Source organism: Medicago truncatula, chromosome 2 (assembly GCF_003473485.1).
Source record: "Medicago truncatula cultivar Jemalong A17 chromosome 2, MtrunA17r5.0-ANR, whole genome shotgun sequence".
Taxonomy (NCBI): domain Eukaryota; kingdom Viridiplantae; phylum Streptophyta; class Magnoliopsida; order Fabales; family Fabaceae; genus Medicago; species Medicago truncatula.
Window position 1 is genome coordinate 38,857,378 of NC_053043.1, and position 13,733 is coordinate 38,871,110.

Sequence of the window (13,733 nt, forward strand, 5' to 3'; positions counted from 1 at the left end):
TTTTACAATACTCACATCCTACGCATCAACCACTTGCGTTAGACTCAATTGTATGTTATCTTTATTTATTGAACGGTAAAATTAGAATAATTTTTTTACATCAAAACACAATATGTTTTTATATAAGATCAACATAAGATTTTTTTTATAGTATTTAATATTGTTCCTCTCATAAACAATATTGTTCCTATTGTTGTGAATTATTTATATTTTAATGAGAGAGTACAAATGGAAGTAAGAGTATAGTCCAAAATGATGTATCCCCTTTATATATTGTTATGAGTAAATAGTCACTTTAGTCCCTGATTCTGCAGCTAGTTGTCATATAGGTCTCTGACTCAGGATTAAATACAAATAAGTCCCTGACTCTGCACTTCCGTTATCACTTTAATCCCTGACGTTAAAAAATATGTTAAGTGATGATGTGGCGCATATGAGGTGTCATAGGGACTAAAGTGAAAGTAGAAAATGGTCGCTTTGGTCCCTGAACCAAAAATCAATATCCCCAAATTGAATATCAAATCCCTAAATCCCTAAATTTTAAATCCTTAAATGTCATCTAATTATCTTTTTTGTTCAAAATCAATCTTCCATTAAACAGCAACCTACTGTTAGGTCCCTGACTGTGCATACTTACTATCAGTTAGGTCCCTGACAGTAAACACGAAATTTCACTAAAGTTCCAGGCTATTAGGGACTTTTTTTGGCTTGAAAGCTGATCTTGAGGCAATAATATGTTGGGCTAAGGTTTGGAGTTTCATAGTAGTGTCATAGTGTAGTGGTTATGTTACCTCTTTCTCCCTTTAGTATATAATGGCATCAAGATTACATATATAGAGAAAGGAATTATGAACAGTGTGTTTAATATAATCCATGTAAGTATTTTAAAGTAATAGCTTGATTTTTTTTTTTTGTGTCTTTCAAAAACAATAAAATACACAGGCTTGAAGTTCCCTGTTGTGATTATTATTACCATAGTGTAAGACATTGTGCATAGACAATGCAATTCAGATTTGTACAAGAAAGTGATTTGTACAAGAAGGTGTTGATTCAATGGTATGCTTTAGCTATTAAGTAACATGAAAGAACTTATGCTTTAGCTTCTCATGAAAGATAAAATTAAAGTGAGAAATTTGATAATAAACTTGAAAACATAAACAACTTATGTTAGATGTAGCACTAGTACCTACTAAGTAGAACAAATTTTGAGTTAGAAATTATGTTAAAAGAAATTCAATAGAAATGAATTATCATTTGAATATATCTTGAGCTCTTGATTATTGTATACTCAGACCTGCGGGTAGAGATATGAATTATCATGTGAATATAACAATAATCAAGAGTAATAGATGCTAATCGATTTGCTAATTCATTGTCAGGGACCTAACTGATAGTAAGTATGCACAGTCAGAGACCTAACAATAAGTTGTGTTTAATGGAAGATTAATTTTGAACAAAAGAGAAAATTAAATGACATTTAGGGATTTGAGATTTAAGGATTTAGGAATTAAATGACCATTTTCTACTTTCACTTTGGTCTCTGTGACACCTCATATGCGCCACATCATCACTTAACAGATTTTTTTTAACGTCAAGGACTAAAGTGATAACGGAAGTGCAGAGTCAGGGACTTATTTGTATTTAATCCTGAGTCAGGGACCTATGTGACAACGAGGTGCAGAGTCAGGGACCAAAGTGACTATTTGCTCATATTGTTATTGATACTAAGGGTGCGTTTGATTTGCTAAAAAACGAAGGACAGAACAGAACAACTATAATTGTCCAGTGTTTGATTTGTAAAACTGTTTCAGGTACATGACAAACTGGAGGCAAGGGACAGGACAAAAACTGATATTTTTGTCCCTCACCAAACCACAACACAACTTTTTTGTCCTACGTACAGGTTGTCTAAAATACCAAAATAACATTTCGTCCTCCAAAAATCGTATAAAACAAAAAATTATTCAATGCCATAAAAATTTGTCCTGTGTTGTTCTCCCTTGCATTGTGTTGTTCTTTCTTGTACAGTACTTGCTGTTCTACAAACCAAATACACCCTAAAAAGCATAATGTAGTTATGTCATTTCAATATAAATGATATGTTGTTATAATAAAACAGAAGCAATCTAGTACGAATCGTTTGAGAGAATCCAAATTCGATTTTTGATAGGAACAATTTTTTACCAAACTTTACTTACCTCTCATGCAAATTTCGAATTACTGATGCCTATTTTTTTGAGGAATCGGAGAGTTAAAAAAACATAAGCAATCTTGACAAATTGTCAATATTTTTTTTTATCATAGGTCAATTTTCAATTTGTGGGTAGGTTAAAAAGTTATAAACATATTCTTTTAAACAGACTCTAAGCTCACTTGAATACTTATATAAAAAAAAAAAATAAAAAAAAAAAAAAAAAAAAAAAAACTCACTTGAATACGATTATTCAATAATATTGAGTCTGGTGGGTCATGATCCAACATGGGCTGTATGGACACTTGGATGAGACCTACCAGTGGTCACCAAATCAGCAAGGTTGGATGAATGGACAACTTGATTAATTTTGTACATATTGTAACATTAAATTAGGGGTGACACACTTTTATTTTCCTTCATGTATTTGTATCGTTTCCAATAATCAACTAAATAGTTATCACCTTTTTTTATTCTTCAAAAAAAAAAAAGTTATCACCTTTTTGAAAGTATTATTAACCTTGAAAAGCATTACATGACTCTTTTTTTGGTGTTGGCTTTACCTCAAAGCCGGGTCTCATGCAGAAAACCCCAAAAATTATATTACTATCAATTTTATATTGCCTAACGCTTAAGATTGTGACACACTCTTTAAAAAAACCAACAAAGTTGGATCTTAGGTAAGGGGTAAAACTCTTACAATGTACGAACCAAAATTCGATCGAAAGATATCTTCATATTTAATGTTTATCTGTGCATAAAATAAAATCATCTTCATTGAAAAAATTTGTAGAACATTAAAAAAATATTATTAACAATATATTTTTTCATGAAAAAATGATTAATAATAAATTTATGTCATGTCATGTATATCTCTTATTATTATTATTAATTGATACAAACCCGCAATGAAAAAGAAAAGTTATTGAATTCTTTATTGAAGGAGTAGTATTTATACAATCTGCTTTCCTGTTTCCATAATGCACATTTAGTAGTATCAGTTTTGTCAAGTAGTGGTTAATGCATGGTCAAGACCCTTCTTTTGAAGTAACCTTGACCCACTTATTATTTTGGTTATCATTCAACTTTGGAGTTAGGATCATAGGATAGGATATGTTATGTCCTTCTTCTCTCTTTCTATTGAATTGAGTAAACTCTTCATGAAGATGCAGGACCACACCATGTTTAACCTATATTAGTATTCAATGCATTTTCTTTGTGCATGTGACTTGAAATGAGATCGTTATATATATGTAGGGTTGTTTACCAATATATGTGGCTATATGGCCACCATCATTTAATTAACGGTCTTGTTAGCAAGTAGTATTAGTGATTTTGTCAAGAAAAACAAAAAACAAGTATTAATGATTCTTTTACTAAACAAAGTACTAATGATTAAAAATGTTGAATATATATTTCACTATGATTTTGAGTCTTTGAATGGTTGATAATTTTTTTGCTAGGACAAGTTTTTTTCCTTGCACGCGCAACATGTGCGCAGATTTCTATGATATACGTGGGGAGCATAGTGAGTCAAAAAACAAAAGCACAATTCTAAGCAAAAAGGAACGTTAAGCCTATTATAAAATCTCATGACTACTCTCCTTTTCATGCGCGTGCATACACTTTTCATTTATACTGTATTTTCCTTTACACTAATTAATTAATTAATTAGTGTATTGATTTTGATGTTTTTTTTTTTCTTCTTCTTATAATAAGGACTTAAGTGTGTATATTTATGTGTGTGAGCGTTTTTTTTTCTTTCTTTTCGTAATTTAGACAAAGTAATAAAATATTATTTAAAATTGATACGCAACTGTAAGTCTGCAACGTTTTAAATTGCGAATATATTTATTTAGTCTAATAATATCGACATTGTCAGTTGACTTACATCGTTTAAGTTTAATTTAACTGATTAGTGAATGAGTATAGACAATCACATAACATGAAGAAGAAAAGAATAATCTATAGTATTACATGAAGAAATCCTTATTGTATATGCATGGTTTTGATTAGGGAGTAAGAGTAACACGATGATTGGAGGCATGAATTTGCAAAGCTTTTGAAGTGCGATCACGTGCGATGCACATTCCTCATTGTTTGTTTTTTCACCTCGTCCCTATCCTATTAATCTCTGCCTCTTTCTAATTCCCATGTGGCATGGCATCCTTTCCAAACCACCCTTATTTTCTCATTTTTATTTTCTAAATGCCACTTTTGCTTTCATTGTTTTTTCTTACTTAAAAAATTAAGTTTATGAGCAACTAATATAAACTATAGTTTTATACATTATTTGTCCAATGTTTATAAAAAAAAATCTTGCAATGATTAAAAATGTTGTTTTCCATCCTAAGTGAAAAAAAAAACTAGCAGTTAAGAAAACAAGTAAGAATAATAATAGCGTCTTGTGAGAAGGACTGTGAAAATTAATATTGAGAAATGGGAAAAAGCTAGGAGTTAGAGACAGACACTGTAGTACATAGTACACTGTTCATTATTTTAGTATTTGTTATTGAAACATAAAATATTAATGTCTGTACTTGTCATGAATTTTGTTAAAGAATACGATACTCCCAAGGCTAAATTATAATTTGTCCACCATTGATTTCTACTTCGTCTGCTTCTGCTACTGCATCCTTCTTCAATGATCTGGCCACGTTCCTTTCTCAGCTACATATTAATATTTGTTGAAAGATAACACATCTCAAATGGGATCACATACTCATATCATGTGTGATATGTATCTTATGTATGTTTATGTTTATATATGTTCAATTCGGTTCTCTCCTTGATTCCAACCATTTCCCATGATTAGAAGTTGAATAGAGTGTGAATTATTAATTGTAGAATACTTGATATGAGTCATAAAAAAGATGATGAATGAAGTATTCTTTTTTAAAAAATATATTGATATTAGGTGTTAATCCTTCAATATGTTAAAGAAAAAGGATGTGACTAATTCACGGTGTAACTAAAGTCTAATAAAAAATAGTTTTAACCAAAAATCAAATGAAATGAGTGAAGATATGAGAAACCAAACAAGAAAGAATACATTTAACAAATAACAAGAAAGTTTTCTCAAATTGGATTCTAGGTGTAACCAATAAAATTGGATTCGAGACTGATTTCGACCCTTGAAAAGAGACTTTGACCAATTTTCTACAATTAGGTAGGATTTTTTGTTTTAAAAATATTTTTTTAAGTTAAATTTTTTGCACTTTTGGTTTGGTAGTGTGTTGTTGATCAAAAACTGTAGTTTTATAGTATCAATTGTTAAAACATCACATCATACCTAAGGAAAAAATATTTAAGACATTATTTATCTCAAATTATATTTGATTTTGATGGATACATAATGATACTTCCCCAAAATGACCCTTTTCTCTTCTTGTAAATGCCTATTTTTATCTCATATTGGTTTTCCAACTCAAATTTCTTTTCCACTCATGAGGTTTTCTTTTTCATCTTTTTCCACTACTTTCTGTCATTACCAAAGTTGTTGATCTGTCAAAAGACTCGTGCACGCATATCATTTTCCCTTTTCTGCTGAACAAAAACAAGAACCTTGAGACTTGAGTACTTCACAAACAAGCATTCAAACCCCAACTCCATTCCCTTTGATCATAGGATTCATCATTTGAATGAATCATATCACACTATCTCAAATATCTAATAATAACATAAGATTCATTGGCAGTTTGGCACTAGTGAATGTATATGAACACAAAATTATGATAGGATTATGATTTTGTTAAAACTAAGTATAATTTGGTCAAAATTAGGATTACTCCCATTACCAATCAAAATATTCCATTAGACACATTAAACTTTAATAGAGTTTCTTGTTCTTTTTATAGATGGATAAATGTTAATTATATTTAATAAGTAGGAAATGTTAATGAGTGCGTTAAGAACATTCTTTAAGGACTTTAGATAGTAAAATTTTATGGAAATTTATGCGGTCAATGCATTCGAAATTGAAGTATTAAGTTTTTTCAATAAATAATTTCTTAATTAGTCTTTAAGGAGTATTCTTAGGACACTCGTTAACAAGACCATTAATATTTTAATGCAGTAACTAGTTAGAGTTTAAATTCTTAATCTCCTTCTAAACTATTTTAGATGTCATAGGTTAACCAATTGAGCTGCACATTGGGGGCCATTCAACTTCTTATATAAAGAAAATCTAATTACATGGGAAAATATTCTTATATTTTCATGTTTAGAATATCTATTATTGTCAACAAAAAAGTTAAGTAATTTAAACATTAAAATACAAAATTATATTCTTATCATATTTTATTTACCTTTAGACCGAACTTCAAATTATCAAAATCCATTTTTTATGAAAATCGAAAGGTTAATGAAAAAACATTTGTTTATTTTTTTATCTATATTCTTTTACACCTCCTTTCAAAAAAATCTATATTCTTTTTACTTTTTATCTTTTACAATTTATTATATTATATTCATTTTAAAACATGAATTAACCTACCTAAAGAATTTGCACATGAAATGAAGGGCATTTTTGTCATATGAACAAAAAACAGCAATTGACAACAAGACCCTACATCCACTAGGTTACATTTTGCTAAAGACAAACAAGCATTTCGTCACCTTCCATATCCATTAAACCCCTTTTTCCCCTTTCTCTATTTCACTCACATGTTCTACTCAACCTTTGCAATCTACGCCTCTCTCCACACATACAAACCAATCAAAGATCCTTCATTTCTAACACAATAGTAGTTGTAGCCATGTTTAATTGGCAAATCTTATTTTGAAAATAATAATAATGGAAACAGAAAAACATCATCGTACAACAAGTAACAATAGTAGCACAAGTGAACTCTTTGTTTGTTTCACTTCACGTTTATCTTCTTCATCAATGAAGCTTTCATCAAAATCTATCTTAAGCCCTAGCCGTAGTAGAGACCAACCTCAGATATCACTCTCATCTTCCTTAAGCAGAAGATTAAAGAGCAACGGTAGCATGAAAGGTGGTCAAGCTTCACCAATGTTTCCAACAGGTGGAAAGAAAAGAGGGTGTGGTTTTGAGAATCCAGAGCCTTCATCACCTAAAGTAACTTGCATTGGACAAGTTAGAGTGAAGACAAAGAAACAAGGGAAGAAAATGAGGTCAAGGTCAAAGAGAAGAGGTGAAGCTAGTTTTAGAAGAGGTGGTGGTGAAGGAACAAATCCAGATCTAACTAGACAGAATAGTCAAAGTTTGTATCAAAATCATCAAAGTTTGCAACAAGAGTGTTTGAAACATAGGAATCAAAGATGGGTTCATTTGCCTTTGACAATATGTGAAGCTTTGAGAGAGTTTAGTTGCTTTTTTCCTTGTAGGTCTTCTTGTATGTCAAATGAAAGAGACAAAGAGGAAAAGGGTAGCTTAGAAGGAAGAAGAGGAGTAAGATCTAGTGGTGAACATAGTAGAGAAGGTTCATGTGGAGCTGCATTTGCAAGATGGTTGGTGGCTTATCAAGATGGTGATGGAAAAGGAAGAGAGATTGAAGTGATGGTGGAGCATCATGATGAGATGGAGATGGTAATGGATGATGAGGATGATGGTGGAAGAGAGAAAGGTGGTGAAAGGAGTTATAGTCAAAGGAGACATATTTTTGAAGATCTTGATATTGATTTGGTTGATGAAAAGATACAAGAAGAGTTTGGTGGTGAAGTAGAAGAAGATGAAGAGAAAGGTAGAGTTAGTATTTGTGTTCCACCAAAGAATGCTCTTTTGTTGATGAGGTGTAGATCTGATCCTGTTAAAATGGCTGCTTTAGCTAACCGTTTTTGGGAATCACCTCTTCACAAAGAACAAGACCAAGTTGAAGAACATCATCAAATTGAAGATGTAGAACAAGCACAAGATGAGGATAGTGTAGATGTGGAACATGAAGTGGAACAAGAAGTAGAACAAGGTTACAACATTGAAATGGAGCAAGTTGAAGAAGAAACAAAACAAGTAGTAGAAGTTGAAAGAGTATCACAAGTAGATAGCATTTGTGAAAGTGAAACACAAGGTAGTGAGGAAAACAATGAAATTGAAAGTAAAATAAACGAAGAAGTTGATGAAGTAGCCAATGAAGATGAAGTTGGTAATGGAAATGTCATTGATGATGATGATAAAGTTGAAACCTTTCCATGTGTTTTAGTTGATTTACTTCATGCAGATCTTGAAAAACCAGAAACAGAAGAAACCCATCAAAGAGAAGATGAAGAAAAACAAGAAAGTTCAGAACTTTCTTCTTCATCTTCCTCTTCTTCACCTGAAACTTTCATAGCTTCTTCAGAACAAGAAAACTATGAAGCAGAAGCAGAAGAAAAAGTGTCAACAGAGGAAGAAGAAACAACCCATCAAGAACCCGACCCGGAAGTAGGTCTTGTCGTGTTACCGGAGCAAGAGAATGGGTCAAAGAAAGAAGAGAGAGAAAGAGAAACATTGCCAGAATGCTTGTTACTGATGATGTGTGAACCTAAACTTTCAATGGAAGTATCAAAGGAAACATGGGTATGCAGCACTGATTTTATCCGGTGGTTACCGGAGAGACCCACCGGAAAACCCGCCGGAGTGGAGAAAAAGGTCACCGTGGAATCATCTTCATCTACAAAGCCGAAAGTTAAAGTGAAGCCTGCTCATCCGCCGTTGATGCAGCCGCCGAGGTCTTCATGTTGTTTGCCGGTGACCGGTGCCGGAATGTCTATGGCGACTATGATTGAACAGAAGTTGGTGGGTTGTTCAAAATCTCGTAATGGGTATGAGCCGTTTGTTCTCACACGCTGTAAGTCGGAGCCGATGAGGTCGGCGACGAAGCTTGCGCCGGAGGCTTCTTGTTTTTGGAATAACCGGAAACTTGAGCCGCATCCTCCTCCGGCGACCCTTGGTGTCGGAGCTCCGGCTGGTGTTGGGTTTTAGGGTTTAGTTTTTTACTTTTTAAATCTCTTATTTTTTTCTTTTCTTTTTAATTGACAGAATAATTAATGTTGTTATTGTATGTAGATGTAGATTATTACTGTTATTGCAACTTTGGTCTGCTTTGGGGATTGATTGGTTATAGTCATTTTACTATTACTTTTTGTATAAATAGTTTTAGTTATGCAATTTGTGTTTTGTCTTTTTTAATTTCATGATGATGATTTGGCTACTAATTGCATGTTTGGAACTATAGTGAAATCATAAATTTAGAATTATTGATCTATAGCTTGAAAGATAATGGAAGTAGGTATCTTTATCATCAATGAGTAGAATGTGAATTATATAAAAGATACAATGGGAATATGAACAAACATATAATTGCCATTTGGGTTTAGTAGTTGGAGCTTGAAATGTGTATGTAGTTAAGGTAAAAAATAAAGTTGGTAGGGTTGGGGGCATTTGGTTATGGTGGTGTTATGTGCTTGGTTGTTTGTATTGTTCCAGTAATGTGTCATGGTCAAATGGTCGTTTATACGTCTATAGCATGTGATGTCATCGTCAACATTAAGTCTTTATGTGTCATTACAGATTGGCTAGAATTTTGGATGATAATGGAGAGTTGAAATGCAGTTGAGAGAATGGTCAAAACACCATGGAATTCCAGTCTATGACTATTGACTAGCAGTACTGGTTTGCTTTTTAATGAAATTACTAACCAAAATGGAATTTAATCATATCCTTTGTGCTTTATTTTACGACTCATTTTTCATATTTGTGGTCCCTTACTATAAAATCTTTCTTCAAACTTTTACACGAGTTCCTCTCTCCGTTTCAAAATACATGTTCAAGTTTTATAATGTGCACTATTTACTTGACTTACTTTGACCATACTTTTTAACTAATATATACATATAAATATTAATATGTAAGATGTTGTTTGATTTGTCTTGACAAATATTTTTAAAATATTAAATTTTTTATAATTTTTTACTTCAGATAATTAAAGATATTAACGGTCAAAGTTGCGCATTGATATATGTAAAATGGTTGACTTGGACATGTATTTTGAAACGAAGGTAGTATGTATTAGTGACTTTTTTTACGATGATACCCCTATTAAATTCACAATTGGGAATCACAAATATGTTTTCTGGCTCCTATTATATATCATCATTAAATATAGGAGTAATTATGTAAAATAAGATATTTTTTGACAAATTTATTGCTAAATAAGGGATTAATTTGTGAACAAATTTTTTTTTTTTTTTAATAAAAAATTGTGGACGCAGTATACATTTTTGGAGAGGTACTTAGAGTATACATGTTAATAACATAAAACAACAAATTACGCAAACCTACAATTATATCTATTTTAAATTAAAAAAAAATGACTATATTAAAGTGTCTAAAATACTTGTGTCTTCGGATAACGTTGACAACGTCAAAAATTATTGTTTGAATCAACACTTAATCAAAGTTAACATTTTGATCTGAATCAAAAAAACACCATACTAAATATGAGATAAAAAAAAACCACACAAAGATGGATAATCAAAACAAACAATATTGTGTTAAGACGATGAAATTACAAAGATATATGAAAGAACTTCAAATATCTGATCACTTATTTAACTAAGAGAACATGAAAAACAATTTAAAATTTCACGTTAAAATTGACCATAAATCATCCATCTTTGATAAATTAAGAAGAGGAAGAAAAACATTGACAGCTAGAGTTTGGTAAAAAGAAAGGAGAGATGTTTATGTCTTCAAATGCAAAGCCAACAGGTAGTCAGCATCAGCAATATGAATTTGATCATACACATATATATTTCGCAAAGCCAACAAACTTTGGCAATTAGGAACTTAGATGTGCTACTTCAACACCCCACCTTAGAGATGTAAATTAGTACGTAGTCAATGTTTTTGGCGAATTTTGTGGTATTCACATGTTTGAAGATACGGAGGGAGTATTTACAAATACTCCCTTCATCCCATATTAGATGATCTAGTTGACTCATATATACATATCAATATATATTTTTTATCTTTAATATTTTAATTATCTATTTGAAAAAATTACAAAAATTTAATATTTTGAAAATATTAATCGAGACGAATCCAACATCTTACTCCCTCCGTCCCTCAATAGATGACCCAGTTGACAATATACATTATTGACTTGACATACTTTGACCATATTTTTCTACTAATTCACTAAGAAAAATAATATCATGAAAGATGTTGGACTCGTCTCGATGAATATTTTTAAAATATTAAATTTTCATAATTTATTTTTGTAGAGAATTGAAGATATCAAAGATAAAACATATGCATTGGTACGTGTATCGGAGTCAACTAGGTCATCTATTAAGGGACGGAGGGAGTATATGATATTATTTATCTTTGTATATTAGTAGAAAAATATGGCTAAAGTATGTAAAGTCAAAAGTGCAAATTGTCAAATAATAAGGGAGGGAGGGAGTACTTAAGAGGACTTTAAATCAGGAGTAAAATATTAAAATCTGGATTTTGTGTTATTTTTAGAGCTTGCTTCAATTTTCATTGCAAGATTTTCCTTTTCCCTATCCCTTTTGTCACCGATCATCAGAGTCCAAAGCATGTGTTTCCTCTTTTCTCAATGATAGTCTCCGCAGCACAATCAATTCCCAAGGCAGTAAAACTTGAGTTTGGTTATCCTTGCAAGCTTTTTCTCTCTTTCTTTGCAATAGGTAAATGACAAAGCCAACGACAAAAAGAAAACAAATCATGTTTATCACTACACTACCTCTCTCCTTTTGATAAACACATTTGAATAATCATAGCACAGTAGATAGTAAAAAAAAAAAATTAACTCTAAAACACCCAATGTAATTTTTATAGGTATCTCTTTTGAATTTTAACATTCTCTTTTTGAAACAAAAAATTTACGTGTGTAATTTTGTACAAACATATTTACATATTACTAGTATATATGTTAAAAGAATGCTCAAACTTTCAACTGTTACTAATAAAATGGGTGATTAGGTGAGGACAACTAGCAGTGAGACTTTTGAGGAAGATAATTAGCTTCTTGATTAAGTAGTTTCATGATTTGTTTGCTTTATTATGAGAAAAAGGGTAGGATCTAATGAGGGAATCTTGACTTAAAAAAGGACGAGCAGAGAAAAACAGCATTTAAGTTGGTAGGATAAAGTGCATTTGTTGCAAGCTTTTTGATGAGAAGATTGGAAATAGAATGGAGTGTGGTGGGGAATAAGGGAGGGACATTCTGGCACCCATAAATTTGACAGATGGCACATGGATTGCAGAACCAATGATCAATAGAAGCCACACACGAAAAAAAACCTATCCAGAAAATGTTTTAATCCATTTGTATATTCAAATTGCAAGAAGATATTTTGATAATTTAGACAGAAAAAAAATAAAATAAACACAGCATTTTAAAAATCAGTAACATTTATAACTTTGGTACAGTTGGTTGTAAATCGTTAGACTAGGAGAGATACATTTATAACTTTTAATCTAATGATCTACGACTAACGCTCAACTGTATTGTAAATCTAAATTCTAGCTTTTAAAAATCACGGTGAAAACTCATGTATACATGTTTGGAGTTGTTGGACGTGGTTCCAAACATTCTCTTGATAAAATTATCGAAGTATAATTCAGAACCACCCAAATTTGTGTGTTTAGTGTTTACTAAACTAACCATTCATAAACTATCACGATCTCTTCAATTTAATCTCTAAACTATAATAAATTTCAAAGAAAGAAATCCCTGACTATAATAAATCTCCCAAATTATAATAAGTCATTAAAGTTTATAAAGTTTGTCAATATAGTCTTAATCATTAAAATGTTAAGGTCTAAATTGACGGATTTTTTATAACATTAAGACTAAATTGATAGTTTATTCTTACTACAAAGCACTGTGTCCTTAACTGTATGAGATTCCTCACTTCACCAATTTTGGCTTGAAATTAATTTCTTATTCTGTTAGAAATGTCCTAAAGGAAACTCTTCTAAAAGGTTGATTTCAACCCACTCATCTTCATATGGAGTAAAACACATGAGACCGTTCTTAAAAGACTTAGAACAATGAACTGAGATGCTCTTAAAAGACTTGGAATTGATTATGGATGGTAGAATGACATGTTTGGTTGTTTTCGTGTAGAATTGATTTTGCCTCCATAATTTATTCAACTTGAAGTTAAGATCGTTGGGACATGAGGGGAGTCACGGGGACCGCCCACATCAAGGGCAAATCAACCACACAAGTGAGAGAGACGCCACACGCGCAGAACCAATAATACATGAAGACAAAAGTCCATACAGTTGGGGTTATTGGTTTGATAATGACACCACAATACAATACAAGAAAAAGCTAGGATCAGAAGATGAGTGAGACATAGCATGATCCATTCGTGTGAGCTATTATTACACTGCAAAACTGCACTGCAAGGAACAGTTAAAGTACCTTGATGCACTATTACTTTCACATACAAAGTAGTAAAATACTAAAACTGCCAAAGGACAGAAGGGTAAACACATTACTCTGCGTCCTTAGCAATGATGATAAAACAAGTGTTTGGTGAGGGCCGTGTACGTGTGAAT

General features: G+C 31.7%; 1 protein-coding gene across 1 annotated transcript; it reads left to right on the forward strand.

Moving 5' to 3' along the window:
* The first annotated feature begins 6,792 nt into the window (after positions 1 to 6,792).
* LOC25487287 (uncharacterized) lies at positions 6,793 to 9,281 on the forward strand. Its single transcript, XM_013609176.3, has one exon. It carries the CDS (start codon positions 6,987 to 6,989, stop codon positions 9,114 to 9,116), a length of 2,130 nt encoding a protein of 709 aa, XP_013464630.1. The 5' UTR covers positions 6,793 to 6,986; the 3' UTR covers positions 9,117 to 9,281.
* The last annotated feature ends 4,452 nt before the right edge of the window (positions 9,282 to 13,733 follow it).

Excerpts from the sequence above, each read along its gene's own strand:
- LOC25487287 (XM_013609176.3), top strand. The coding sequence starts at position 6,987 with ATGGAAACAGAAAAACATCATCGTACAACAAGTAACAATAGTAGCACA.